General features: G+C 42.0%; 3 protein-coding genes across 15 annotated transcripts; 1 reads left to right on the forward strand and 2 right to left on the reverse strand.

Annotated features, from left to right (window-relative positions):
* Positions 1-7,227: 7,227 nt before the first annotated feature.
* Positions 7,228-8,358, forward strand: LOC129469922 (keratin-associated protein 4-9). Of its 4 annotated transcripts, none has more exons than XM_055257138.1 (2): positions 7,228-7,580; positions 7,611-8,358. In XM_055257138.1, exons 1-2 carry the CDS (start codon positions 7,228-7,230, stop codon positions 7,888-7,890), a joined length of 633 nt encoding a protein of 210 aa, XP_055113113.1. In that variant the 3' UTR covers positions 7,891-8,358. The 4 variants fall into 4 exon arrangements, with proteins under 4 accessions (XP_055113113.1, XP_055113116.1, XP_055113114.1 ...); XM_055257141.1 differs by having other exon boundaries at positions 7,626-7,890; XM_055257139.1 differs by having other exon boundaries at positions 7,228-7,505; positions 7,551-7,890.
* Positions 8,359-14,340: 5,982 nt separating this feature from the next.
* Positions 14,341-15,638, reverse strand: LOC129469707 (keratin-associated protein 4-11). 10 transcript variants are annotated; one of them, XM_055256552.2, is made up of 2 exons: positions 15,324-15,638; positions 14,341-15,218 (listed from the first exon to the last, which is right to left on the reverse strand). In XM_055256552.2, the coding sequence occupies exons 1-2, from the start codon at positions 15,578-15,580 to the stop codon at positions 14,888-14,890; spliced, it is 588 nt and encodes a 195-aa protein (XP_055112527.1). In that variant the 5' UTR covers positions 15,581-15,638; the 3' UTR covers positions 14,341-14,887. The 10 variants fall into 10 exon arrangements, with proteins under 10 accessions (XP_055112527.1, XP_055112528.1, XP_055112525.1 ...); XM_055256553.2 differs by having other exon boundaries at positions 14,888-15,323; positions 15,444-15,580; XM_055256550.2 differs by having other exon boundaries at positions 14,888-15,287; positions 15,378-15,580.
* Positions 15,639-20,841: 5,203 nt separating this feature from the next.
* Positions 20,842-21,312, reverse strand: LOC129469708 (keratin-associated protein 4-12-like). The gene has a single exon (XM_055256554.2). It carries the CDS (start codon positions 21,310-21,312, stop codon positions 20,842-20,844), a length of 471 nt encoding a protein of 156 aa, XP_055112529.2.
* Between the last annotated feature and the right edge of the window lie 2,683 nt (positions 21,313-23,995).

Below are 23,995 nucleotides of genomic sequence, written 5' to 3' on the forward strand. Positions count from 1 at the left end.
AAAACTATCAAAGAAATAGTATAAGAAAATTTATTTCAGAAGGGAGCTACAGATTAAAAGACCACCAGTGCTGAGAACAGTGAATGTAAGGCTCACATCAAGATACATCACTGTGAAATCTCAGAATATTAGGGATATGAAAATGGTACTAAAAGCATCCAATGAGGAAAATAATATGTGGTTCCCATACCAAGGTTCAGGAGGCAAAATGGCATCACACTGTTCAACATCAACACCGGAAGACAGAAGACAATGGGAAATGCCTTAAAATTTCTCAGTGGGATGTTTTTTAGCCTAGAATTCCATGCCTGGCCAAACTACCAAATAGAAACAAAGGAATAGTAACGTCTTCAGATATGAAAAGTCCAAAAAAATCCTTTTTGTCCCTGCACCCTTTCTAAAGTAACGTCTGGAGGGTGTGCACCACCAAAATGAAGAAGAAGTTGACAAAGAGGAGAACACAGATTCAGAAAACACGAATTTCAAGTCAGAAAATCAGAATTGCATTCAAGGTGAATCCAAAAATGACAACCGTACAGCAAGCCTAGAAAGCAATCAGTGAAGAGGAGAACAGTAAGATGAGGGTTTTGGAGGAAGAACTCTAGGAAAAAGATACTTCTAAATGGTGTGGTTACACTACTACACTACTACTTCCTGACTTTTAAAGTTTAGATATTATCTATTGGCCCACTGTTACGTGTGATGAGAATTCAGCTCTTACATCCCTCTCTATCCAACAGCCACCATTCTTCCTCTCCCTTTGTGTTCCAACTTCCCAATTGACCTGAGAATTCTAAAGTACTATCCAATGTAGTCTTTGAAAAGGTGCTCAACATCACTAATCATCAGGGAAGTGATAATGAAAACCACAATAAGATATTACCTCACGCCTGTTAGGATGGCTATTATCAAAAAGTCAAAAGATAAGTGTTGGCAAGGATGTGGTGTAAAGGGAACTCTTTCTTTTTTTTTTTTTTGAGGAGGAGTCTCGCTCTGTCACCCAGGCTGGAGTGCAGTGGCGCGATCTCGCCTCACTCTAAGCTCCGCCTCCCGGGTTCACGCCATTCTCCTCCCTCAGCCTCTCCGAGTAGCAGGGACAACAGGCGCCCGCCACCACACCCGGCTAATTTTTTTTTTTTTTTTGTATTTTTAATAGAGACAGGGTTTCACCGTGGTCTTGATCTCCTGACCTCGTGATCCGCCCGCCTCGGCCTCCCAAAGTGCTGGAATTACAAGCGTGAGCCACCGCGCCCGGCCATAAAGGGAACTCTTATACATTGTTGGTGGGAATGTAACTTGATGCAGCCATTATGGAAAACAGTATGGAGGGTCCTCAAAAAATTAAAAATAAAACTCACCTGTGAACCAGCAATTCCACTTCTGGATATATATCCAAAATAAATAAAATCACTATCTTGAAGATATCTGCACTCATATGTGCATTGCAGCGTTATTCACAACTGCTAAGATACAGAAACATCTACGTGCCCATCCACAGATGAGTGAGTGGATAAAGAAAATGTGTATAAATGTCATTATTCACAATGCAATTCAGCCTTTAAAAAGAAGGAAATCCTATCATTTATAACAACATGGATGAACCCAGAGGACATTAAGCTAAGTGAAATAAGCTAGGCACAGAAAGACCAATACTACATGATCTGACTTATATGGTGGTTGCCTGGGGTGGAATGAGGAAGAAATGGGTAGATGTTGGTCAAAGAGTATAAAGTTTCAGCTATCCAAAATGAGTAAGTTCTGGAAATTGAATGTATGGCAATGTGACTATAGTTAACAATACTGTATTGTACACTTGAAGTTTGCTAGAACACAAGTATTTTCACCACAAAAAGAATAACTATGTGAGGTGATTGATATGTTAATTAGTTTGATTGTGGTCATCTATTTCACAATGTATACATATATCAAAGCATTATTTTGTACACCTTGAATATATGCAATTTTTACTTGTCAATTATATCTCCAAAAAGCTTTCAAAAAGCTAAAAATAAATTCAACAATATGAAACACATGAGGAGCATGCTAGCAGGATCTTAGAAGAGGGTAACTTAAGGGAGAGGTGGCTTGGGCAGAGAGCATCAGGAAAGGTTTGCTGGAGGAGGTAATAGCACCTAAGTCTTAAAGAACAAGTAGTATGGAAGTTCCTGCATAGTCTGTAGAACAGAATGAGAGAGGTCTCAACCATTGTTGAATAGATAAGTGAATGATGATCTACAGCTTTATAGGACTCCTAATTTCCGATTATATCAAACCCAACAAAGGCCTTCCAAAAGAACATTTCTGACCAATGCAAAGCTCATCTGCACACATGGACCTGCTACTGTGATCCCAACTGTGAGTCACACAGGGCTCTTCAAGGCCCTAAGCCAATCCTACATAACCCTGTGAATATTCTGAACATTGAAGACTGTGGCATCAGTAATTCACTTTTGCTCTATTCTTCTATTCTATTCTATTCTATTCTATTCTATTCTATTCTATTCTATTCTATTCTATTCCATTGGCATTATGCATTCCTGGGAGTATTGTGTGTTGGGGCAATAATTCATTACTTGACTGACATATTACCTGAAATTCTGATGATCAGGTTACATCATAGAAAAGAATTAGGATAATGTCCTGAATATCTCCTACACTTCTTAAATTTCTTGCTATAATTTATCATCATACAACAAAATCTTATTAATTTGGGACATGTGCAGGCTAATTTTCCCTGGCCTGTACCTAGTGAAAATTGGCATCTTCCAAAAAATTCATGGGCAAATTGGGAAGGTAAATGTAATTATGGAAGATATATTTAACCTAGCATGAATGTACTTTGTGCTAATTGCAAGTGAATCATATTATTCTGTACTTGAGCCTTGAACCTCATCACTTAGAAGCATTCTTTAGCTATGATGCTTAATTATGTTTAAATGTATTGGGAGCAAGCTAAATGACATTATTATTTTATTTTATTTTTTAAGTTTTGAGGTACAAGTGTGACTTTGTTACATGCATAGATTGCATAATTAGCAAGTCAGGGCTTTTAGGCCATCATCACATGAGTAACATAAACTGTACCCATTAAGTAATTTCTCATTGTCAACCCCACTCTCACTCTCTAAGCTTTCTGAGTGTCCGTGGTCTATCATTCTACTCTCTATGTCCATGCGCACACATTATGTAGCCCCCGTGTGTGAGAATATGCGATATTTGTCTTTCTGTGTCTGACTTGTTTCATTTAAGATAATGATCTCCAGTTCCATCCATGTTGCTACAAAATATATGATTTTATTATGATTTTATGGCAGAATAGCATTAAGTGACATTATTTTCTAAAGTCCAAGTCAACCAAATTAGTGTGGCCTGCACTTTGGGGCCATTATTAAGTAAAATGAGGGTTATTTGAAAGCAAGCACTGCATATCCTACAATACTGCAACAGTGAGTCTGGTAACTGAGGTAATTACTGGGGGATTAAAGGGTGGTCATGTATACAGTATGGACACAGGGAGGACATTTGTCCCAGGCAAGACAGAGCAGGATTGGTGATATTTCGTCATACAACTCAGAATGGCATGCAATTTAAAACTTACAAATTGTTTATTTCTGGAATCTTCCATTCACTATATTAGAACCATGGTTGACCATAAGTAACTGAAACTGTGGAAATTAGATCCACAGATAGGGAAGGACTACTGTAATGCTATGAAGAGAGCATTAAGGGTGATTCTGGTCAGGGCTCAGAAGAAAATAATAGCTGTAGGGAAAGTCTGAATCTTCTTATAGATTAGTTAGGTGGTTATGGCCAGAATGCTGAGAGAAATATGGACAATAGAGGCTATTCTGATGAGATCTCAGATGGAAATGAGGAACAAAAATTGGAAACTGGAGTAAAGGCCATCCTTGTTACAAAGTGGCAAAGGACTTGGTTGAATTATGTTCATGTCCAAGGGCTTTACGGAAGGCAGAGTTAAAGAAAGATGAACCAGTATATCGGGGGAAGAAATTTCCAAGAAAAATGTTGAAGGAGCTGCTTGGAGTCTTTGAACTGCGTATAGTAAAATGCAAGAGGAAAGAAATGATTTAAAGGTGGAATTCACAATTAAAACGGAAACAGAAAATATAGATGTAGAAAATGTGCAGCCTGACCATATAAAGAATGAAAAAGCATGCAAGGGTGTGGCCAAGTAATCCTTTGATACAAGGATTGATATGAATAGAAGGAAGCTAGGTGCTGTTCATCAAATCAATGGGAGAATGACTCTGAAGGCATTTCAGAGATTGTTGAAGCTATTCCTCCCATCACAGGCTCCAAATGAGAGAATCTTGAGGTCAGAAAGGGCTTGGTACTCTCCACATTCTAGCACAGTGCCCCTTTGCTGCTCCAGTTGTGGCTCAAGCAGGCTTGGATGAGACTTGTGCTGCTGCTGCAGAGGGGACAAACTATAAGCCTTGGTGGCGTTCATGTAGTACTGACTGTAGATACCCAGACTGCAGGAGTTGTGGGGCCATGGTGGTCCACCTAGGTTTGAAAGGATGTTCCTGACAGCCTGCCATAGGGGTGTAGCCACAGCAGAGAGGTCCTCTTAGAGCCATGCTCAGGAAAACAGGGGGTCAGAGCAGCCACTGAGACCCTAGAACTGTAGAACTATCAGCCTGCAATACTAGCCTGAGAGAGCTGCAGGCAGAGACTCCAATCAGACAGCTGCTGCATGGGCTGAGCCCAGTAAAGCCATGGGGCAGGGCTATCTGAAGGCATTTGGGGCCTAACACTATGTGCCCGTGGCGGGCACATCCAGGAGGCAGCACATGGAGTCAAAGGTTATTCTCCAGTCTTAAGATTTAATGCTGTCTCCCCTGTTGGACTAATCTGGGGCCAGTTACCCTTTTTTTCTTTCCTGTTGCTCCCTTTTGGAATGGGCCTGTCTATCCTATGCCTCTTCCACCATTGGATTTTGGAACTAGATAACTTCTTTAATAGGTTCACATATGGAGGAGAATTTGCCTCAGGATAAGCCCTGTGTTTAGTCTCATTCATATCAGATTTACATGACACTCTTAGATTTACATTTTGACTTTTAATTTGGTGCTGGAACATGACTTTGGGACTATTGGGATAAAATGAATATATTTTGCCTATGAGAAGGACATGGATTTGGGGGGCCTAGGGTGGAATGCAATGGTTTGAATGTGTCCCTCAAAGTTCATGTGTTGGAAACTTGATCCTCAATGCAGCAGTGTTGGGAGGTGGGACCTAACAGGAGATGTTTGAGTCATGGTTACACCACCCTCATGAGTGGATTAGTGCTGTTATCACAAGAGTGGGTTCCTTATGAAAGGATGACTTTGACTCCTTCTTTCTCTGTCTCACCCTCTCTTTTCCCTTCCACAATGGGATGACACGGTATTCCTGGTTATTTATAACCAAGTCTCATTCTATAAATGGAACCCTAACTTCCACAACTTTCCACATATGTTATTTATCAGGAGACATGTTACTTACCACATAAATAAGTGTAGTTTTCCTGAAATGAAACTCTGATCTCCTTGTTTGGAATGTTTTCCTCTCTTTTATCCAGAAGTCAAAAGATATATACATTTTTAAAAGACCTTACATGCTTCTATGTCATCAAAAAGCCTTCATTCACTCAACAAACATTTATTACCAGTCTTCTCTGTGCTGAGTATCATGGTAACAAAAAGAAACATCATAGCCCATGCCTTCAGGATATTTGCATTGCATATGGGGGAATGAAAGAAGTAAATGTCTATGATACAGTAGAATGTATCAAATTATGAGCACAAGGCAGGAAATAATGATAAATGAATGGGGTAGCTTATCAGGAAAGATATTATTGAGTAGGAAATATTTAACTGGGTTTTGACACATGAGTAGGAGCTTGCAGAGTGGACAAAAAAAGATGAAACATTCCAAGAAGATGAATAAGTTTCAGCAAGCTTAGCAAATTGCATTCTTTATCGCTTTCTTGGCTACACTAAGACATATTAGGCTTACTTTCTCTTTAATCTTGGACAAGTATTTTGTCTGTTTGTTTTAGCTTTTTAATGCTTCTTTTGAGTATTCTGCTAAAAGAGTAATAAGAATGTACACTACTTTATAAGGTTGTAATAAAGAGTGAAAATGAAATAAATATAAGATATTTAGCACAATGTCTGGTACATAGTCAATACTTCACGAGTAACATACACACACTGAGGGTGTATGGAGCTTATCCACATACTATACATTTTTATTTTAGTTGTTTAATGAACAGAATTGTAATTCTTTTCATTTTTCCAAATTCTGTTTCTTATGCATGTGTCTTATACAAGTACCTGCAGGAAAAAGAGGAGGGTTTATCTGTTCTATACCCAGAGTACCCAATAGAATGTCTTGGATGAATATTATTGAAGGCTCAATAATTCTAAATATTGTTTACATATAACAAATGATTTTGTCAATGAAAAATCCATCATGCAATTTTGATGATCAAAGATAAATCAAAACTTCCTACTCTTAATGCCTATACTGTAAGACATACAGAAAAATGTGTTTTTACTCCTTAAAGGCAATGAGTCATGGCTAAGTACTTTCACTTGGAGTGGTGGAACGAGATCTGACACAGAGTTTATAACTTCCTTGAGATCTCACCATCTCCCCAACCATTCAAGAAGCATACATGGAATCAGAGTCATCTTCATTATAGACGGGACATCCTTCTCCCAAATGAGTCCTTCCTTCTAATTTCTCTCCAACATTTCATCTGACCAGGACATTCTTTGACAACAAAAGACACATTCACATTATAAAAATTGTCCCCCATGATTTGCTGAGAGTAATCTACAGGTAGGAGGGAGAATCACATTTAGAAATAAAGTGTCAGAGTCATGTGACCAGTGCTTTGTAAAAGACACTGCATAGACCAGGGACAAAGGTGACCCCCACTAAGGAAGAAATATGACAAGTGTTTCCAATAGAAACACAGGAGCACAGCAGGAAAAGGAAATGGGTTATTTTCTCTCATTTGGAGTATTTAACTAGAAACACACAATTATGTAATTACATGATTAAGTTTTCCACGAGGTAAATAATAAGGAAATAATGACGTGGTGGCAATGGGCCTTCAGCAGGGTATAAAGGAGGCTATGGACCCAGAAGACTTCCAAACCCAAGAACTTCACTCTCCTGGAAACCCACCCAGATCCTCCCCGTTCTGACACCATGGTCAACTCCTGTTGTGGCTCCGTGTGCTCTGACCAGGGCTGCGGCCAAGACCTCTGTCAGGAGACTTGCTGCCACCCTAACTGCTGTGAGACCACCTGCTGCAGGACCACCTGCTGCCGCCCCAGCTGCTGTGTATCCAGCTGCTGCAGGCCCCAGTGCTGCCAATCGGTATGCTGCCAACCCACCTGCTGTCGCCCCAGCTGCTGTCAGACCACCTGTTGCAGGACCACCTGCTACCGCCCCAGCTGTTGTGTGTCCAGCTGCTGCAGGCCCCAGTACTGCCAGTCTGTGTGCTGCCAACCCACCTGCTGTCGCCCCAGCTGCTGTCAGACGACCTGCTGCCGTCCCAGGTGCTGCATCTCCAGCTGCTGCCGCCCCAGGTGCTGCATCTCCAGCTGCTGCCGCCCCTGCTGCTGTGTGTCCAGCTGCTGCAAGCCTCAGTGCTGCCAGTCTGTGTGCTGCCAGCCCATCTGCTGCCGCCCCAGCTGCTGCATCTCCAGCTGCTGCCGCCCCTCTTGCTGTGAATCCTGCTGCTGCCGCCCCTGCTGCTGCCTGCGTCCAGTCTGTGGCCGAGTCTCCTGCCACACCACTTGCTATCGCCCAACCTGTGTCATCTCCACCTGCCCCCGCCCCTTGTGCTGTGCCTCCTCTTGCTGCTGAGCCCACTGCCCTGACTCATCTCCCCCTTCACTACTGGCCCACAGATGTAGACCCTTCTACTTTGCTGACTATTAGGACACATGGAGTGGGGTTGATGTCATTCAATAGGATGGACCTCATGTTTCCAATGAGCCCATCACCATTTCACTGACTCTTTGAGAACATTCTGGTTCATTTTAAACTCCCTCTTGCTTTCTTTTTCTTCCAGTGGTGGCACCAAATGTGAATTAATTTGTAATCCACTAGCTAATAAATTATTCCAATCCTCTAACTTCCTCATTTTCTTTATCACTTTGAGGTTCCGATTCTTCTTCTCAGCGAGGTAGACATTATCTGCAGGACCAGTTTTGTCACTGAGGTTGCACCCTCAGATCCAGCCACCCAGTTATATTCTGTGTTTCTCCTAGTGTGAATTTCTTATGCTTTGTTGCATCTCTACTTTCTAATAAACTTTTCTGCACATAAGAATTCATTGGTATCATTCTCTATTGCTTTCATAATTATTTTACTGATTCCTTGGCAATTATATTTTACAGAAAGACACAGGAAGAGCAACCCATGTTGAAATCACTTTGAAGATACATGCTATATTGAATATAGATAATTTAAGGTATTGGAATAGAAGTGCTGTGTGTATATGTGTGTGCGTGTGTGTGTGTGTGCACATGTGTCTTAATATCCTAAATTAAGACAGATTTAATTCATACCTTAGCTCTTGAAACACATTTTATCTTTAACACATTATATCTCATAATACTATCGTCCCTATTTTGAAAAAAAAGATAAAACCAAATTTCTGAAAATTAGACACCAATGAAAGAAGGGAAATCTTCTATAAAGAATTTCATGTACTGAATTCATTTCATCCAATAAACAACATTTTAGAATTTATAATCAAAAAGTGGGCTTTATTTCCCAGTGAGTTCTGCTGAGACAAGCATATTGAGCTGTATTTCATCTGGATAGCGTGGTATATTGCTGACTGTGGTCTCTGCAGGTTTACATTATAATTTAAACAACTCCACACTTAACATTTTAATATATATAAACCCAGAAAGGCTGAAAATTTCAAGGCTCACTTTTCTTTTCAAGAATTATTTTATTGGAATTAGTTCACAGCCTTGAGTAGGTCGCAGCTGGGGTGCATATCCTAATTAGAATGTCCAACAGAGGTGCCTTCATTTGAATCTGAAAGAATATGGCAAATGATTACAACTTGGCATTCTAGTAGGAGCACCTGCTCTTGATGTTTTTACTTTTATTTGACTATTACCAGCTCTGAAGTGGCCCTAAGCTATTGAGCCAATCAAGTTTAAGATGATTTCTTCAGATATCATTGATAAGCTTCACATTTTTTCAGATGCTTTAAGAAAAATGTTGCTCAGATCTTAATCATAGAGTTATGATGCCTTCTTAAACATGAGGCAGGATAAATAAGGTTAGAAGGCTGTGAAAGGAAAATAAATATTGGGGACCCCAAATCACTAAGCTATAGGGAAAAGGCAAACTGGGAACTGCTTAGGACAAGCCTGCCTCTCATTCTATTCAAAGTCACCCCTCTGCTCACTGAGATAAATGCATATCTGATTGCCTCCTTGGGAAAGGCTAATCAGAAACTCAAAAGAAAGCAACTATTTGTCTCTTATATACCTATGATCTGGAAGCCGCCTCCCAGCTTTGAGTTGTCCCGCCTTTCCTTCGAGTTGTCTTGCCTTTTCTGGTCCAAATCCGTGTTCATCTTACATATGTTGATTGATGTCTCATGTCTCCCTAAAATGTATAAAACAAAAGTGTGATCTGACCTCCTTACACACATGTCGTCAGGACTTCCTGAGGCTGTGTTGCTGGAGTATCCTCAACCTTGGCAAAATAAACTTTCTCAATTAACTGAGATCTGTCTCAGATTTTCAAGGTTAACATTTTGGTAATTGTGAAGGGATTCCGAGTGGAGATGCCCCTGACCTTTGACAAATATCCTGTTGGTGCCTGGTAATAACATGAGCTAACTTTATGGCTCAAACCAATAGGACAATTTGCTGAGGTCTGGGAGCACCCTCCCCAAAGAATCCCTGATCTCCCAAAATTTGGTGAAGATCTAAAGTTTATTTTGCTGTACAACTGTCCCACCTATTTTTGTTTTTGGAGTTCTACTTGCTTACTTGCCTTCCTTATGAGGAAGGCAAGATTTACTTTTACTTCCTTTACAAGAAAGGCAATATTTCCTGCTTCCATGATGATGAAAGGCATGTAGAGTTTGAGCTCACCCCCAGCAGGGAAGACTAGTTTGAGTTTTTTTCCTGCTTCTAGGATGGTAGAAGGCAGCCTTCAGCCTGAGAGCCATCCCTAGGTAAGTAGCTGAGCTGGGGCTTTGTCTGGGCTAAAGTTTAACAGCCAGATGGTCTTAATCTCTCCTTATCATTAGAGAGCTTGGTGAGCCTATTGTTGGAATTTTTTGTTGTTTGTTTTGGTCTTTCTCCCAATCAGACTTGACCAACTCTACCTGACTTGGTCAAATCCAAGTGAGAATTCAAAATTAAGTGTAACAAAGCCTGTCTAATTTGGCTAAAATTCCTTGCAGCTGCAAAAGAAGAAAACAAACAAACAAAAAGAACCAAGAAACCATGCACTTTGTTTCTGTGTTTGCTTCCTGTCCCACAAAGGGGTCAGGAAAACATCCTGCTTCCGTTCCATCAAAGCCAATTTAAAAGCTTATGCAAAAAAATTATTACTATGGCTGCGCTGTATACAAATAATCAGGTCAAGTATAATAAAGAAAATCAGCCCTGCCATGATTTGTCTTTAGTAAAAATGGGAAACGGGAGAGAGAAGAATTGTTTCAAAAAATGATAGTACACCTGTTGTTAGATTCTAGTCCTGCCTAATGTTTTTCCATTTTTATTATTTTCTACAGTTTGGACTGAACTCTAATTTTTCTTGGCTACAAGCCTTCAAAAGATTGTTTTCAGTTTTTTTTTCTTCTTCTTTCCCCCATTTTTCCTAATTTGGAGTCACTGAAAACTCATCTGTGCTTTTGTAAAGCCCTGCGAACTGAAGCTAGAGAATTTAAACTTCAGAAGAAAATATCAGGAACCTATTTACATACATAAGCCACTTTCTTACCTGCCTACTGATGTATGCACTTCAGAGTAATGTGGCCCATATTGATTTTCCAGGATTGTTCTTTTGTTTAGTTTTGTTTTTCTCCCTTCCTCCCCCTATTTTCTCTTCATAGGACATGAAACTTCACAGCCTGCTAAAAATGAACTTTCCTAATAACTCAGGAATTATCTGTCTAGGAATAAACAATCCCAACCGTGAGATAACAGATGAAACTTGAGACCAAAGACTGACTTTCTTCTGAAATGCTTTCTCAAAAAGATTTTTAAGAAGAAAAGGGGGGAAATGTAAAAGGAAAATAAACCCTGGGGCCCTGAAATCACTAAGGTAAAGGGGAAAGTCAAGCTGGGAACTGCTTAGGGCAAACCTGCCTCCCATTCTGTTCAAAGTCACTCCTCTGCTCACTAAGTTAAATGCATATCTGATTGCCTCCTTTGGAAAGGCCAATCAGAAACTCTAAAGAAAGCAGCCATTTGTCTCTTACCTACCTATGACCTGGAAGCGCCTCCCTGCTTAGAGTTGTCTCGCCTTTTCTGGACCGAACCAATGTTCATCTTACATATGTTGATTGATGTCTCATGTCTTCCTAAAATGTATAAGACCAAGCTGTGCTCTGACCACTTTGGGCACATGTCTTCAGAACCTCCTGAGGCTGTGTCACAGGTGTACATCCCCAACCTTGGCAAAATAAACTTTCTAAATTAACTGAGACCTGTCTCAGATTTTGGGGGTTCACAAGGCCACACTGACTTGTCCCCTGTGTGAAGCCCAGCAGGAGCCTTTCACAGCAGGCTTGTTTCACTTGCACCTTTGTGCATCAGCACCTAACTCTTTCGCAAGATAAGGGGTCCTACAGAATACCAGCAGACCACCAGAGGGTTACAAGTTCCTGATACCTAGTACAACCTGGGAAAGAGAGCAAAAGCCCTTTATTCCTGATGTAGCTTTCCCAATCTCTAGCCAGTTTGCACTAAAAGCCCAAGAAACTATTAACTACAAATTCCTTCCTGGGGTGGGTGGGTGGGAGGGTGGGCAGGGACTTCGCTGGGGTCCTGCATGCACAGCTAGGCTCAAGGTTCAGCTTATAGTAAACTTTTCCTCATTTTAATAGTAAAAACAACCACAACAAGAAAAGCACCCCTAGGTGGAGATTTCATATGCTGATGATACATGCGATGGGTGTTAGACCCATGTGGATCCTGAGCACATGTGCCAACCGCAGGTCTGCCTTTGCATACTTGACCTCACCAGTATTTTATGATTATGTATGTATAGCTCCCATAAAAGGAATCCCTCTTGCAGCACTAGCTGCTGTCTCTCCCACTGAGCAGCCCACTCTGCCTCTCAATGGGTACTTTTGCTTTGCAACAAACTTCTTCGCTTACTCCTACTTTGGATTGGCCCTCAAATTCTTTTGCACAGCAAATTCAAGAACCTGAACTGGTCCACCAACAACAAAATAACAAAATTCCCGTATATAACATTTGGAGTCTGCCTTAACTGATTTGAATCAAGATGGAATGCAATAGGATGAGATGTGCCTTTTGAATGACACAGAAGAGTGAAGAGTATTATCATTGAGAGGTGACAGCGTGCTGGCAGTCCTCACAGCCCTCGCTGGCTCTCCTCACAGCCCTCCCTGGCTCTCAGCGCCTCCTCTGCCTGGGCTCCCACTTTGGCGGCACTTGAGGAGCACTTCCGCCCACCGCTGCACTGTGGGAGCCCCTTTCTGGGCTGGCCAAGGCAGGAGCCGGCTCCCTCAGCTTGCAGGGAGGTGTAGAGGGAGAGGCGCGAGCGGGAACCGGGGCTGCACGTGGCGCTTGTGGGCCAGCTGGAGTTCTGGGTGGGCGTGGGCTTGGCGGGCCCCGCACTTGGAGCAGCCAGCCGGCCCTGCAGACCCCGGGCAATGAACGACTTAGCACCAGGGCCAGCGGCTGCGGAGGGTGTACTGGGCCCCCCAGCAGTGCCAGCCCACCAGTGCTGTGCTCGATTTCTCACCGGACCTTAGCTGCCTTCCCGCGGGGCAGGGCTCGGGACCTGCAGCCTGCCGTGCCTGAGCCTCCCACCCCCTCCATGGGCTCCTGTGTGGCCCGAGCCTCCCCGACGAGCGCCACCCCCTGCTCCATGGCACCCAGACCCATCGACCACCCAAGGGCTGAGGAGTGCGAGCACACGGCATGGGACTGGCAGGCAGCTCCACCTGCAGCCCCGGTGCAGGATCCACTGGGTGAAGCCAGCTGGGCTCCTGAGTCTGGTGGAGATTTGGAGAACCTTTATGTCTAGCTCAGGGATTGTAAATACACCAATCAGCACCCTATTTCTAGCTCAGGGTCTGTGAATGCCACCAACGGACACTCTGTATCTAGCTGCTCTGGTGGGGCCTTGGAGAACCTTTATGTCTAGCTCAGGGATTGTAAATACACCAATTGGTATTCTGTATCTAGCTCAAGGTTTGTAAACACACCAATCAGCACCCTGTGTCTAGCTCAGGGTTTGTGAATGCACCAATCGACACTCTGTATCTAGCTGCTCTGGCAGGGCCTTGGAGAACCTTTGTGTTGATACTCTGTATCCAACTAATCTGATGGGGACGTGGAGAACCTTTGTGTCTAGCTCAGAGATTGTAAATGCACCGATCAGTACCCTGTCAAAACAGACTACTGGGCTCTACCAATCAGCAGGACTTGGGTGGGGCCAGATAAGAGAATAAAAGCAGGCTGCCCCAGCCAGCAGTGGCAACCCGCTTGGGTCCCCTTCCACACTGTGGAAGCTTTGTTCTTTCGCTCTTTGCAATAAATCTTGCTACTGCTCACTCTTTGGGTCCACACTGCCTTAAGAGCTGTAACACTCACCGAGAAGGTCTGCAGCTTCACTCCTGAGCCAGCGAGACCACGAACCCACCAGAAGGAAGAAACTCTGAACACATGCGAACATCAGAAGGAACAAACTCCAGACGCACCACCTTAAGAGCTGTAACACTCACCGCGAGGGTCTGCAGCTTCATTCTTGAAGTCAGTGAGACCAAGAACCCACCAATTCCGGACACACCATGATATCATAAGTTCTAAAATCATGGATGAACTTATAAACAACAATACTGGGGGCTTTACCTATCCCAAGCCATTCCATATATCACATTGAAACAATCAACAGCTTTTATTTTATTTTAGTTTATGTGTGACATGGGAGCAGTTTGGCACTATTAGTTCATACCTGAAGTCTTACTTTGGAATCATGCTTTGAGAATCCCCTTCTACTGCATTCCCACCCCACCCCCATGAATCAGTAAACTCAGTGAAAATTATCACAAAAAATGCAAAAAACAATAAAAGATTTCTAAATGAAAAGTTTAATACAATATATTTTGTGAACACAATAAAGATAAAGAACTAATAAAATAGAAAAATTCTGACAAATTCGAACAAACAGAGACAGAAAGAGAGAACAGGGAGAAAGCAGGAGAGCTTGGAAGGGGCAGCCTCCTCACTTTACAAGAGAAAAGAATGACTGAAAGGCTGACAGACAAATAATGTTTGAAAGGGAGATAATGTCTACCTCATTGGGAAGGATATTCTGTAGGCTCAAAATGATTTTAAAAATGAGGAATTTAGAGGATTGGAATAATTTCTTAGCTAGTGGATTACAAATTAATTCGTATTTGGTGCCATGACTGGAAGAAAAAGAAAGCAAGGGAGGGAGTTTAAAATGAACCAGAATGTTCCCACAGAGTCAGCGGGATGGTGATGGGCTCATTGGAAACATGAGGTCCACCCTGCTGAATGACATCAATCCCACTCTATGTGTCCTAATAGTCAGCACAGAAGAATCGTCTACATCTGTGGGCTTGCAGTGAAGGGAGAGATGAGCCAGGGTACTCGGCTCAGCAGCAAGAGGAGACACAGCACAAGGGGCGGGGGCAGGTGGAGATGACACAGGTTGGGCGATAGCAAGTGGTGTGGCAGGAGACTCGGCCACAGACTGGACGCAGGCAACAGCAGGGGCGGCAGCAGCTGGATTCACAGCAAGAGGGGCAGCAGCTGCTGGAGATGCAGCAGCTGGGGCGGCAGCAGGTGGGCTGGCAGCACACAGACTGGCAGCACTGGGACCTGCAGCAGCTGGACACACAGCAGCTGGGGCGACAGCAGCTGGAGATGCAGCAGCTGGGGCGGCAGCAGGTGGGCTGGCAGCACACAGACTGGCAGCACTGGGGCCTGCAGCAGCTGGAAACACAGCAGCTGGGGCGACAGCAGCTGGAGATGCAGCAGCTGGGGCGGCAGCAGGTGGGCTGGCAGCACACAGACTGGCAGCACTGGGGCCTGCAGCAGCTGGACACACAGCAGCTGGGGCGACAGCAGCTGGAGATGCAGCATCTGGGGCGGCAGCAGGTGGGCTGGCAGCACACAGACTGGCAGCACTGGGGCCTGCAGCAGCTGGACACACAGCAGCTGGGGCGACAGCAGGTGGTCCTGCAGCAGGTGGTCTCACAGCAGCTGGGGTGGCAGCAGGTCTCCTGGCAGAGGTCTTGGCCACAGCCTTGGTCAGAGCACACGGAGCCACAACAGGAGTTGACCATGGTGTCAGACGGTGAAGGATCTAGTTGGGTTTCTAGGAGAGTGAAGTTCTTGTGTTTGGAAGTCTCCTGGGTCCGTAGCCCCTTTATACCCTCCTGAAGGCCTGTTGCCACCACGTCATTATTTCCTTGTTATTATTTACCTACTGGGAAAATTAATCATGTAATTACATCATTGTGTATTTCTAGCTAAATATTCCAAAACAGAGAAAATAACCTATTTCCTTTTCCTGCTGTGCTCCTGTGTTTCCATTGGAAATGCTTGTCATATTTCTTCATTAGTGGGGGGTCACCTTTGTCCCTGGTCTATGCAGTGTCTTTTACAAAGCACTGGTCACAGGACTCTCTGACATTTTGTTTTTAATTGTGACTCTCCCTCCTACCTGTAGATTGCTGTCTGCAAATCATGGGGGACAAAATTTATAATGTGAATCTATCTTCTGTTGTCAAAGAATGTCCTGGTCAGGTGAAATGTTGTGAAGGAATTAGAAGGAAGCACTCATTTGGGGAAGGATGTCCCATCTGTAATGAGGATGACTCTGATCCCGTGTGTGCATCTCAGATGGTCAGGCAGATGGTCAGATCCCAACAAGTTCTAAACTCTGTCAGATCTTATTCCACAGCCTCCAGCAAAAATACTTACCCATGACTCACTGCCTTTAAAGGGTAAAAACACATTTTGCTGTATGTCTTACAGTATATGCATTATGAGTAGGAAGTTTTGATTTACTTTTTTTTTTTTTTGACAGATTCTCAATCTGTCACCAGGCTGGAGTACAGTGGCATGATCTCGGCTCACTACAACCTTTACCTCCTGGGTTCATGCAATTCTGCCTCAGCCTCTCGAGTAGCTGGGACTACAGATGTGCACCACCACACCCAGCTTACTTTTGTATTTTTAGTAGAGACAGGGTTTCACCACGTTGGCCAAGTTTGTCTCGATTTCTTGATCCCGTGATTCACCTGCCTTGGCTTCCCAAAGTGTTGGGATTGCAGGCATGAGCCACTGCACCCAGCCTGATTAATCTTTGATCATCAAAATTGCATGATTGATTTTTCATTTACAAAAGCATTTGTTATATATGAAGAATATTTAGAATTATTAAGCCTTCAATAACATGCATCCAAGACGTTCTATTGGGTATTCTGGGTACAGAACAGATAAACCCTCATCTTTTTCTTGCAAGTACTGTCATATGACACATGGATAGCAAACAGAGTTCAGCAGAAATGAAAAGAATTACAATTATTTTCATTAAACAACTAAAATAAAAAATGTATAGTATGTGGATAAGTTCCATACACCCTCAGGGTATGTATATTACTTGTGAAGTATTGACTATGTAGCAGGCATTGTACCAAATGTCTTATATTTGTTTCATTTTTGCACTTTAATATAACCTTATGAACTAGTTTATATTCTTATTAGTCTTTTAAGGGAATACTCAAAAGAAACATTAAAAAGTTAAAACAAACAAACAAAAAACTTGTCCAAGGTTAAAGAGAAAGTAAGCCTAATATGTCTTAGTGTAGCCAAGAAAGCGGTAAAGAATAAAATTTGCTAAGCTTGCTGAAACTGCTTCATCTTCTTGGAATGTTTCATCTTTTTTGTCCACTCTGCAAACTCCTACTCATGTGTCAAGACTCAGTTAAAATATTTCCTCCTCAATAATATCTTTCCTGATAAGCTACCCAATTCATGTATCATGATTTCCTGCCTTGTGCTCATAATTTGATACATTCTACTGTATCATAGTCATTTACTTCTGTCATTCCACCATGTGCAATGCAAATACCCTGAAGGCATAGGCTATGGCATTTATTCTTGTTACCATGATACTCAGCACAGAGAACACTGGTGGTAAATGTTTGTTGAGTGAATGAAGGCTTTTTTGATGACATAGGGGCATGTAAGGTCCTTTAAAAAATGTATATATCTTTTGACTTCTGGATAAAAGAGAGGAAAACATTCCAAACAAAGAGATCATAATTTCATTTCAGGAAGCCTAAACTCATTATGTGGTAGGTAACATGTCACCTGATAAATAACATATTTGTTATTTATTGTGGAAATTAAGATTCAATTTATAGAATGAGACCTGTTTATAGATAACCAGGAATACAGTGTTTTACATGCATGCCTATATTCACACAGTAAAAAGACAGGAAGGAAGTAAATGCTAAATGGTAGTACTGGTTCTCCTTCACCTCCTGACTTCCTCATTTTACTCTTGTTTATTGAAATAACTATTATTTCCAGTTTGATATCAGTCAGCCAAAAATGTTTGCTGATCATCTGTTGTCTTAGCTTAAATTCTACCCAATGCAAACCTTGAGAAAAAGACCGGGGTGCACATAATTTATTTGGGGGATGATCCCAGGAAGCACAAGTGAGGAAATGGTGAAAGTAAGACAGGAGAGGTAGAAAATCCCAAGAGTGTGTGTGTTAATGGTAGGGCCCCCACTGTGGGCAGCTGGGGACGAACCCTGGGGAAAAGCCTGAGACTGGAGGCACTTGGCTACCATGATTGCACACCTGTAAAATCCTGGAGAGTCAGCTGGGTATTAGTATGAATCATGAGATCAGATAAAATATGAACTTATACTAATCTATAGACTTTTTATACACTAGCAATAATTCTCTCTAAAATTTAATGGAGAAAAATCACACACTGGATCCTGTCATGGGGTGCAGGGAGGGAGAAGGGATAGCATTAGGAGAAATACCTAATGCAAATGACGAGTTAATGGGTGCAACACACCAACATGGCACATGTATACATATGTAACAAACCTGCACGTTGTGCACAGGTACCCTAGAACTTAAAGTATAATAAAAAAAAAAAGAAGCATGTACTCCCAATTCTCAAGAGTAAATAGAAAAATACATAAATAAATCTGCCAAGCCTATGTGAAAGAAGTGTTAACATTTCCTGAAGGACAAAAAATAATGTTTGAATAAATGTCAGATCAAGAGATGTGCAACGAAAGCCAAGTTTTCGAATAAATACATACATGTGTTACGCATGCATTTAATGAGGATGTATCTCAATTTGTAACATTAGGTATTGAATGGGATTGGCAAAGACCATGATGGGAAACTTACTTTTGGTCACATTGTCACATTCTTCTGTATTGTCTAAATGTTTAAAGAGCATATATTTGTGTATAAATGATCTAAACATCCTTAGAAAATAATAAATGTGATTTATATAAAATTCATAATTTTTTCTACAGATTCTGTTAAATGTATTTTCTGCTATTATGTTTACATTCTTATTTCTTTCAGGAACTAAAATATCAAAAGTACATTTCAGTCAGTCATTTGAGCTCTCAAATTAGCTATCATGAATTTCAAATTGTTTTGGGGGACAGGCTGGGTTCCCCAGGAAGCAGACACTGAGATGGACAGCAACATACAGGAGGTTTATTGAAGCATGCTCTTGGGTTTAACACTGGGGAGGGAAGGGAAGGGGAGGGGAGGGGAGGGGAGGGGAGGGAAAGGGAAAGGGAAGGGGAAGGGGAGGGGAAGGGGAGGGAAAGGGAAGGGGGAGGGGAGGGGAGAGCAGGGAAGGGGAGGGCAGGGCAGGGCAGGGCAGTCAGGGAAGGGAAGGGAAGGGAAGGGAAGGGAAGGGAAGGGAAGGGAAGGGAAGGATCAGGTTTGACACTGGGATAAATCAAACTGCAGGGCAATCTCAGTGGAAGTCTCAGATGAACCTATAGGGAGTTCTGGAGATGAGATGAGCCTTTAGAAGCAACCCTAGTTGGGGAGAAATGTGGGTCTTTATAGTTTCATCCTAAAAAGAGGGGATGACTTTGGACAAAAAGAAAAAAAATCAGTCTCCAGCATACCTATGAGTTTTCACCAGGCCTGCTTCCTTCATTTCCATCACCTGCCTGGCCGTGAACGTGGCCCTCTCTACATGGCAGCATGAACTCCCCATTGAAACTCTGCCAGTCAGAATGAAGCAGATCCAGTGTGTTTGTGCTGAGGATTCATTGCACATGACTCAGTAGAAAATGCATGGACTTTGCTAAACCACCTATTAGCTGCTTTTACTGGCCAAAAAAAAAAATTGAAAGACAGTGTTTTAAAAGATCACGGCTCTGTGCACGATAGTAAAGACATGGAATCAGTCTAGGTGCCCATCAACAGTACATTGGATAAAGAACACGTGACATTTTCACACCGTGGAATACTACACAGCCATAAAAAACAATGAAATTATGTCCTTTGCAGCAACATGGATGTGACTGGAGGACATTATCTTAAGCAAATTATTCCAGGAACAGAAAACCAAATATTGCATGTTTTCACTTACAAATGGGAGCTAAACATTGAGTACACATGGACACAAAGATGAGAATAATTAGGGACTCCAAAAAGGGGGAGAGAGGGAGAGAGGAAGGGCTAAAAATGACCCATTGCTCACTACCTGGTGACGGAATCATTTGTACCCCAAACCTCAGCATCACACAACATGTAGCAAATATGAATATGTACTCTTTGATTATAAAATAAAAGTTGAAATTATTTTTTAAAAGATACTTAGTTGTGTTCAATCTTTCAAAACATTTCCCCTGTTGTTACATTCATGGATATTTCATGACTTCAGCTTCACTCTTTTTGTCTAAAGACTACAAAATGACCAATTGATTTGCCTAAGCCTGAAAAGACTTTTCTAGAAAAAAACTAGGCAGAGATCGATGTCAGTTGACCTCTGTTAGAAGGTCGACTAATCTGTGCTGTCTGCCCTACAGGACAGGTGTAGTTAAATGTAATCACCCAGAACCCAAATATAAAACCCTTTTTAAAAAGAGAATAAGAATCATATTCAATTTTCAGTGCCAATAGAATAGAGGTTTATTTTGGTACATGGAAATAACAAGGTACAAAAATGTTTGCAAAAGACTTAAAGAGACAGACTTCACTGGGCTTCAAGGTCGGAGGCATTAAGATCTGTGGCCCTACAAATGATGGAGGCAATCTTCAAATTCCTTAGGCAGATGAATAAATGTCCTGAGGTCAAAGAGGTGGGGGGATGTTGGAGGGCAATTTGTCAATTTATTAGGAGATTGTCAATGAATTCATTTGGAAGGCAGGGAGTTTGGACAAAAGGTAGAATGCAAACACAGAATTTCTAAAGATGAGGTTTGCTTATGGGACCCAGATCAATTCTCTTGAACAGTCCACATGTTTGAAAAGAAAGCCTTCATCTGTAGGAAAGGAGGTAATAAGGAAGTGATGTGTTCATAGCAGAGATTTAGCAGCAAGAGGAGGCACAGCACAAGGGGCGGGGGCAGGTGGAGATGACACAGGTTGGGCGATAGCAAGTGGTGTGGCAGGAGACTCGGCCACAGACTGGACGCAGGCAGCAGCAGGGGCGGCAGCAGCTGGATTCACAGCAAGAGGGGCGGCAGCTGCTGGAGATGCAGCAGCTGGGGCAGCAGCAGGTGGGCTGGCAGCACACAGACTGGCAGCACTGGGGCCTGCAGCAGCTGGACACACAGCAGCTGGGCCGACAGCAGCTGGAGATGCAGCAGCTGGGGCGGCAGCAGGTGGGCTGGCAGCACACAGACTGGCAGCACTGGGGCCTGCAGCAGCTGGACACACAGCAGCTGGGGCGGCAGCAGGTGGTCCTGCAGCAGGTGGTCTGGCAGCAGCTGGGGCAGCAGCAGTTCTCCAGGCCACAGCCCTGGTCAGAGCACACAGAGCCACAACAGGAGTTGACCATGGTGTCAGAGGGTTGTGGTTCTCAGTGGGTTTCCAGGAGAATGAGTGCTCTGAGTTTGATCTCTCCTTGCTCTCTCTTTTGCTTTTTATACCGTGCTGAGAGCTACTATGGCCGTATGAATAATCTTGTGGTTTGCACATTACTAATAGAGAATCAGTTGTTTTTTAGTAAATTAGATAGTTGTGCTTATCTGGTAAATATTTCTATAAATAGAAAAGGCACCATTTCCTTTTCCTGTCATATTCTGAGCTATCCAATTTGGTTAAGCCAAGTGAATCAGCTCTCATTCTCCTTCCTTCATCTGATGTGTCTTCTGATGTGTAGACCCATTACATGACATTGTTTGATTGGATTTCATAAGTGTTAGCTATTTATTTATTTGACTCCTGGATAATAAGTTGAGAATAGATTTTATGATGACTAACTCTGCTCTCAAAGAGGTTAAAAATAAATTACATAGAATGCTGGTAGGAAAATGGGATGAAAGATTCATCTTTGGGGGGTGATGGGAGGCAACTTGTGTATAATGAGGAACACTGTGATTCCTTTGAATTTTGTGGCTGGTCAGTGACATATAAAAGATCCCACTGAAATTGCTGTTTCATGTTATTGAATCTATTCAGCTTGAAACAGATATAATGCAATGATTCATTGCTTTTAAAAGTAAAAACATATTGGCATGATGGGTCCCTTTGTAAATTATTATTGGCATGTTCTTCAGAGATGTGGATCATATAGAACATTTTTATTCTATTTTGTTGGTAAGTCAAGATACCCAGTGAATGTGTTTAACTAAAGTGTTATTGAAAGTATATTTTCTCATAGTCAAAAGCTGTTTTCTCTCACAATGTATGTTGGAGATATTTTGCTTGATACATGGAGAAAGGAAATAAAGGATCAAGCTTTAATTTCTGTCCTACAGACACTTAAACAAGACAAATAAGAAACATGTATAGGAAAGAGTTTAGCAACTATTTAGAGAATCCTGTGATTAGTGAACAAAATAACAATTATGTATTTAATCTGTACACTTCCAATGAAAGATGAAACAATACTAATAGTTATAATTTGTTGAGTGCTTGCTATGTGTCAGGAATTTTCTGAGTCCTCTGTAATTGTTATCTTGTTTATACTTCACAGGCATTCTATGATGTAGACACAATTTTTCTGAATTCTTTACATCCAAGGTACTTGAGGCCCAGATAGATTGAAGTCACACAGTCTGTAATAGGGAAAGGGCGTCTCTCCTAGAGTGTTCAAGGAACATTTTGCACATTAACATTTTGCAATTAAATCCCTCCTGATATTTAAAAACAATTATTTATAATTAAAAAGATGCAAAGTATGTTCTCATTCCTAAGTGGGAGTTGAACAATGAGATCACATGGACACAGGGAGGGGAACATCACACACCGGAGCCCGTCGGGGGTGAGGGACAAGGGGATGGAGAGTGTTAGGACAAATACCTGATGCATGTCGGGCTTAAAACCCAGATGACGGACTGATAGGTGCAGCAAACCATCATGGCATATGTATAACTGTGTAACAAACCTGCATGTTCTGCACATGTATCCCAAAACTTAAAGTAAAATTTAAAAAAAAGATGCATGGTAAGAAACCATCATAAACAAAGTAAAAACACAAATGACTAAATAATAAAAAAAGACTAGCAATTTATATCACAGACAAAGGGTTAATAGTATATAAAAGACTTCTGAGACTGGACACGGTGGCTCACACCTGTAATCCCAGCACTTTGGGATGCCAAGGTAGGCGGACTGTTTGAGCTTAGGAATTTGAGACCAACTTGGTTAACTTGGCAAAACCCCATCTCTACCAAAAAAAAAACACAAAAAAGCAAAAAAAAAAAAAAATGGCGAGGTGGCATGCATCTGTGGTCCCAGCTACTCAGGAAGCTAAGGTGAGAGGATTGCTTGAGCCCAGGAGGCAGAGGTTGCAGTGAGCCAAGATTGCACCACTGCACTCCAGCCTGGGTGACAGAAGAAGAAGAAAAAAAGACTTCTGGAAATAGATAGAAAACAGACCAACAGCCTAATGGGAAAATAAAATGCAAATATTTTACCACCATATAAATATACTCAACCTCATGCATAATAAGAGAAATGAAATAATACGATATGACACTTCTCACCTGTTAGATTATCAAAAATTCAAAATCTGACAACATTCTCTGGAAGTGAGATGATGTGAAAATAGGCATGCTCGTATTTTTCTTGTGAAGGTTTGGCAGTAACTAGCAGCATTATTTTTTGACTCAGCTATCCCAATTCCATAAAATAGCTCAAAGATACTTGGGTAAATATATGAAAGATATTGCACAAGACGATTCATAACAGTTCTATTTGGGAAAAAAGACTAAAAACTACAACACTGGATACAACCCAGGTGTCCTTCAATAGGGTACTGGTGAATAAACTGTGGTGCCTTCCCATGATGGAGTACTATGCAGCTGTCAAAAGGAATAAGGAATGTCTCTATAGGCTGCTATAAATTAATCTCCAGTAGATATTGTTAGGAGATGATAAAGCAGTGGAGAAAAATGTGTACAATTGTTCTACAACAATGCTTTAAAAATCCAGGATATAAATATCAAAAGTATATTTGCTTACACTTTAAAAAATGACAGAAGAATAGAGAGATTGGAGATGAGAAAACAGGAAAG

Source organism: Symphalangus syndactylus, chromosome 20 (genome assembly GCF_028878055.3).
Source record: "Symphalangus syndactylus isolate Jambi chromosome 20, NHGRI_mSymSyn1-v2.1_pri, whole genome shotgun sequence".
Classification (NCBI taxonomy): Eukaryota; Metazoa; Chordata; class Mammalia; order Primates; family Hylobatidae; genus Symphalangus; species Symphalangus syndactylus.

Excerpts from the sequence above, each read along its gene's own strand:
- LOC129469922 (XM_055257138.1), top strand. The coding sequence starts at position 7,228 with ATGGTCAACTCCTGTTGTGGCTCCGTGTGCTCTGACCAGGGCTGCGGC. Across the intron at positions 7,581-7,610 it reads ACGACCTGCTGCCGTCCCAG|GTGCTGCATCTCCAGCTGCT; the intron begins GTGCTGCATCTC and ends CTGCCGCCCCAG.
- LOC129469707 (XM_055256546.2), bottom strand. The coding sequence starts at position 15,580 with ATGGTCAACTCCTGTTGTGGCTCCGTGTGCTCTGACCAAGGCTGTGGC.
- LOC129469708 (XM_055256554.2), bottom strand. The coding sequence starts at position 21,312 with ATGGTCAACTCCTGTTGTGGCTCTGTGTGCTCTGACCAGGGCTGTGGC.